Source organism: Myotis davidii, unplaced genomic scaffold (assembly GCF_000327345.1).
Source record: "Myotis davidii unplaced genomic scaffold, ASM32734v1 scaffold299, whole genome shotgun sequence".
NCBI classification, from domain to species: Eukaryota; Metazoa; Chordata; class Mammalia; order Chiroptera; family Vespertilionidae; genus Myotis; species Myotis davidii.
The window spans coordinates 7368949-7374643 of record NW_006293088.1 but is presented as its reverse complement, the minus strand read 5'-3'; the positions used below and the strand labels follow the sequence as shown (position 1 = coordinate 7374643).

General features: G+C 52.0%; 1 protein-coding gene across 1 annotated transcript in view; it reads left to right on the top strand.

Annotated features, from left to right (window-relative positions):
* The window catches only part of CA6 (carbonic anhydrase VI), a 17883-nt gene that overhangs the window by 4728 nt on the left and 7460 nt on the right, over window positions 1–5695 (top strand). The window contains exons 3-5 of the mRNA XM_015565958.1: window positions 381–529; window positions 978–1070; window positions 4939–5008. Coding sequence (XP_015421444.1) covers window positions 381–529; window positions 978–1070; window positions 4939–5008 — 312 coding nt within the window. The remainder of the gene's footprint in view (window positions 1–380; window positions 530–977; window positions 1071–4938; window positions 5009–5695) is intronic.

The window sequence follows — 5695 nt, the reverse complement described above, 5'->3', positions numbered from 1 at the left end:
GAAGTCTGGACCAGACCATGGAACATCCATGCTCTGCGTTTGCAGAACGTCCCGGCGGCCAGCAGCCCGTTCCTCTGGGGTCCCCTCAGCTTGTCAACCAGAATACACGCACAGCTCGCGCACGTGACTCAGTGACTCAGATTTCTCTCGTGTTTTTGAAAGAGTCGTATAGCTCAGCTTCCACAATGACCTGGCTACTCTGTAGAATGGCTGTGTTTTCAGCACACTCCACGCCCTTCAGGTGACCCTGCTCGCGGCACGCTAGCCAGGCTGTCCCGCTCATTCCGGGACCAGGGAGGCTGCCTTCCCGGGAGGCCTGGCCCATCGGCCGCCTGCACCCCTGGCCGCCCCCCCACCCCATCCCCCGTTTTCTCTTCCAGTGCAGATCAGCCTGCCCCCCACCATGCGCATGACCACGGCCGAGGGCACCGAGTACATCGCCGTGCAGATGCACTTCCACTGGGGCGGCGCGGCCTTGGAGATCAGCGGCTCTGAGCACACCATCGACGGGCTCAGATATGCGGCTGAGGTACCGTGAGCGCCCCGCCAGGTCCGCCTCCCTCAAACCCCAGTCACTCTTCTTTTCTCCTTTGAATCTATTTTTATTGATTTCAGAGTGAAAGGGAGGGTGAGAGAGAGAGAAACACCGATGTGAGAGAGACGCATCGATTGGTTGCCTCCTGCAGAGGCCCCAACCAGGGCCAGGGATTAAGCCTGCAACCCAGGTTTGTGCTCTTGACTGGAATCGAACCCGAGACCCTTGGGCCAATGTTCTAACCACTGAGCAGAACCGGCCAGGCTGAACTTTCTGGACTTGACAGATCTCGTGGCCCAAACGGAGGGCGGCGGAGGGCGGCGTTGTCTGTGTGGGACAGTCTGAGGCCTCGGGAGCCTCTTTGCTTTCCTCCTTCCTGCAAACCTGAAGCCTTCGGCGTCTGCCTCAACGGCCCCTGACCCTCCTTGTCTTGCCCCCCCAGATTCACGTCGTTCACTACAATTCCAAGTATGAAAGCTACGACATAGCCAAGGATGCTCCCGATGGCCTGGCCGTGCTGGCGGCCCTCATCGAGGTAGGCGCAACCCCGCGTGGGCGGGCGCAGATTGGCGTCCACACGGGCGTTCAGTGTGGACGGGGGTCTCCTTCCTGTCCCTGCTCCCCGTTCCTGAGCTCCCCGCCCTTGGACATGCTGACTCGGGGAAGGCTTACCCTTTCCCAGCGCATGTTCCTTCTGTGTCATCAAACTCAGGGACCCTGGACAAGGTGACTTCAGAGAGCTGGGATCATGGAGGGCTGACTGAACCTCAGCCGGGTGGAGGGTAAAGGGAGGCCGGCGGACGCCAGGTGCAGGCAACAACTCTGAGTGTCTAAGGAAGTCGGGGGGCGGGGGGTGTGGGACTTTGGGCTCCGTGGCAAGGAGTAGAGCTGAATCCAGTCCCCCCAAACAAGTATTAAGTTGGATAAAATGGTCACAAGCAACCATATCAGTGCTCTGGAAACAGACCAAAGGCAGACAATACATAGAGGCATTTACTTGTGAAAAGTAGCTAGAATCTTTTATATATATATTGATTTCAGAGAGGAAGGGAGAGGAAGGGAGAGGGAGAGAGAGATAGAAGCCATCAGCGATGAGAGAGAACCATAGATCGGCTGCCTCCTGCACGCCCACAGCAGGGATCCAGCCCACAACCGGGCATGTGCCCCGACTGGGGATCGAACCGTGACCTCCTGGTTCATAGTTCGAAGCTCAAGCACTGGGCTACACCGGCCGAGCTAGAATTTTGAGCAAGAGCAGTGGTAGCCGGTGGACTTCCCATCCCCACCGCTAACTCGGTCAGCAAGGTGGCTTACCAGGGGGGCTGGACAGGAACGGCAGCAGCTGCACTGCCTGGGGCGGGGGCTGGCTGGATTTGGGATATAAGCTGAAACTCATGGTTGCGGCGGGGAGGGGGCGAGGCTGTCAGTATAAGTAGCAAATTTGAAAGAAAAGACAGAAAACGGAGAAAACTCGCAGCTCTGACAGCCTGCGGAGCAGTCCCAGTTGGGGTGAGTGGCAAGGGCAGAGCGATCAGAAATTGATGGGAATGAGAGTCACAGAGGGGCTGTACGCTTCCCAAGAGGTGGGAGCAAATGCTGGGGCCAGCGTGAGAACTGGCTGGGCTTCGTGCTTCTCGACCCTCACGCAGCTCCACCAGCAGCGGGTGAGGTCTAAGGGCTCAGGGCAGTTAGCATGACCGCTGCTCAGTGACTGACCACAGCTCCACTGGCCCTCAGCGGCCCATAGGAATTCAGGCTAAAAAATAAGACCAATATTTATTTATTTTTTATTTATTTATTTTTAATATATTTTATTGATTTTTTACAGAGAGGAAGGGAGAGAGATAGAGAGTTAGAAACATTGATCAGCTGCCTCCTGCACACCTCCTACTGGGGATGTGCCCGCAACCCAGGTACATGCCCTTGACCAGAATCGAACCTGGGACCTTACAGTCCACAGGCTGATGCTCTATCCACTGAGCCAAACCGGTTTCGGCAAGACCAATATTTAAGAACTGAACAGAGACAGACACACGCGGATGTGGAGGGAAGAGGGTCATGTGACGATGGGAGTGCAGACTGGAGTGAGGCAGCTGTTAGTCGAGGGACACCAAGGGTGGCTTATAACACCCAGGAGCTGGAAGAGGCCAAGAGGTGTCCCCCCCGCAGCCTTCAGAGGGAGCAGGGCCATCGGGGCACTGCGATTTCTGATGTCTGGCCTCCAGAACTGGGAGAGAATACCTTCCTGGTTTTTAGGAAGAAAAAGAAAACCACACAAAACAAAACACTAAAAAAACGGAGTAGAGCAAAGACATCCGCTGCTACATACTGCTGGGGAGACGTATCGTGCAATAAAGCCAAGGCAACTTATTAAACAGACATACAAACAAACGAAAAACACACCCTCAGCACAATTCTTAAAAATCAGAATTCATATTTGCTCCTATGCATTATCTAAAATGGCCAGTTTTCAACCCAAAAAGTTGGGCATGCAAAGACATTGGAAAGTGTGATCCATATTTTAGAGAAGAGAAAGCAGTCAATAGAACGAATGCTGAGTGGATGGAGAGTGATTTAACAGTCAGTACTTTAGAACAACTATCATAAATATGTTCAAAGGGTTTTTTAAAAACGATGCTCAAATAATTAAAGGAAAATATGACAATGATCCCAAAAGGGAAGTCTCAATAGATGAACAGAAACAGTAAAAATGCACCAAATGGAAAGTCTAGAGCTGAAAAGTATAATGAGCAAAATGAAAAAATTCACAAGAGCTCAAAGCTCAAGAGCTCAAAAGAATTCGTGCATTTGAAGACAGAACAAATAAATTATTCATCTTGAAGACCAAAGAGAAAAGATTGAAGAAAAACAAATTCATGGGGACAAGACCACATGTCCCAACATACATATAATGGGAGTCCCAGAAGGGAAGGAGACAGAGAAAGTGGCAGAAAAAAACTTGAAGGAAAAAATGGCCAAAAATTCTCCAAATTTGATGAAAAACATTAATTTACCAGCCCAAGAAACTCAACAAACCCCACATCGGATAAACACCCAGACACATCAAAGTCAAACTGCTGAAAGCAACCAGAGAAAAAGAATTTGTTATATATACAGACTGGCAGTAAAATTAACGGCTGACATCTCATTAGAAACAAGTCATCAGAAGGCAGTGGAATGTCAGTCAACCAGGAAGCCACATCCTAAACCACGCTTCAAAAATGAGGTGAAATAAAGACATTCCCAGATAAACAAAAACCGAGATAATTGCTAGCAGACATTCTTGTAAGTATGAAAGGAAATCCTTGGGCCGAAAGAAAATGACACCAGACAGTAACTCAGATCCACAGAGAGCAATGCGGAGGCCAGAAATGGTAGGTCAGTGCGTACAGACAAAAGAGCACCTACAGAAACTATTTTTTTTGGTCTCAACCCGCCCCGCCCCCCCAATAGCTTAAAGCAATAATAATGCCACTGTATTGTTGGGTTTATAATATATGTAGGTGTAATTACAGATGACAAAAGATGGGGAAGAAATGGAGCTACACTGGAGGAAAGTTGCTATATTTTATTTATTATTATAGTTTTAAAAAAATATTTTTTTTTATTGATTTCAGAGAGGAAGGGAGAGGGAGACAGAGAGATAGAAACATCAATGATGAGAAAGAATCATTGATCAGCTGCCTCCTGCACACCCCGTACTGGGGATTGAAGCCACAATCCAGGCATGTGCCCTTGACTGGAATCAAACCCAGGACCCTTCAGTCCACAAGCTGATGCTCTATCTACTGAGCCAAACCAGCTAGGATGAAAGTTGCTATTATTTTACTGGAAGTTAGTATCAACCTAAGTTGTGTATTGCAATCACTACAGCAACCACTAAGAAAATAACTAAGCGTGGTTCCATGTGCACTGAAAGTATTTGTTGAACACAGAAGGTGGAACAGAGGGACAGAAAAAGACACGGCGCATTTAGAAAGCAAACAGCAAGAGGCAGTTATAAATCCCAGAAACCTGGATTTACACGCGGTGCAAGAAGAAGTGGCTCAACCCCATTGACTGGAAAGAACTATTGAAAATAGGCCTTTTTCCACCCAAAGCAACTTTTCTGACTTTAAGAAAGTCAACACTCATTCAAAACCGGAAGAGGCCCCGGCAGGGGGCAGGGCGGAGCAGCCAGGGCTGGCGGGGTCCCTGGGATATTCGGACAGCGACTTCTGGCCCTTCCCATGAAGCTGCCAAAACGCTTCAGAGCTTGTCTGCCTGGGAGAGACTGGGAAGCCAGAAGGTGCCCCCTCTCAGCCCTCACGGCTCTGCCCAACCAGCCAGGGGACCGGCAGGTGGGCCGGAGGGGACAGGGCCAGCTTCTCCCCACTGAGGCCCCTGCTCTGTTTGCCCTGCAGGTCAAGGACTATGCGGAAAACTCGTATTACAGCAACTTCATTTCTCACTTGGAAGACGTCAGGGATTTAGGTAAGGGAGGCCAACTGCGGCAGGAGGGAGGAGGGGGGAGGAAGGAGGGTGTGGTGGTGTGGGGGGGTGCAGGGGGCGCGAGCAGGGAAGGGTGGCGCTGGTGGGGAGGGTGGTAGATGAGCCCCGTGAAGGGTGAGCACCCTCCCTAGGCGAGCACCCTCCAATCCTGCTGGTGGCTCAGGCCTTGAACCCGCTGAGAGCCTGCCAATAACCTACCTGTCCCTCCCACAACCGGGACCTCTGGATGGCCAGCGCTATCTTCACTTAAGTGCTCTCCCCCACCCCCACCCTGGCCCCAGCTGGGAGGTGATCCTGGTCCCTAGAGAGAGGGGTCCCCCTCGGTGGCGAGCTGAGACCAGTCTCTAGACGGCAGCTCCTCATCATCGTGGGGGACATGCAGACTGGGGGCTGGACTTCCCGCCCTCTGCCTCCGCGAGGCCAGTTCAGGTCACAGGAGTCGCCTACTCCCAGGGCCAACCCTGGACCTTGAGCAATACTCACGTCCGCTTTGAGGGCTTGGCTTTGCGCATCTCACTTTGGCCACTTCTGTTCTCGCCCCTCCCTCCCGGCCTCCCGACCCGCCGGCCTCCTGACCTCCCGCCCATGGGCCTCCTGGCTCTCGCCACGAATCAGCCTCATGCCTTTCCTCTCTCTGTACCTCGCAGATTCCAGGACCTTCGCTCGGAC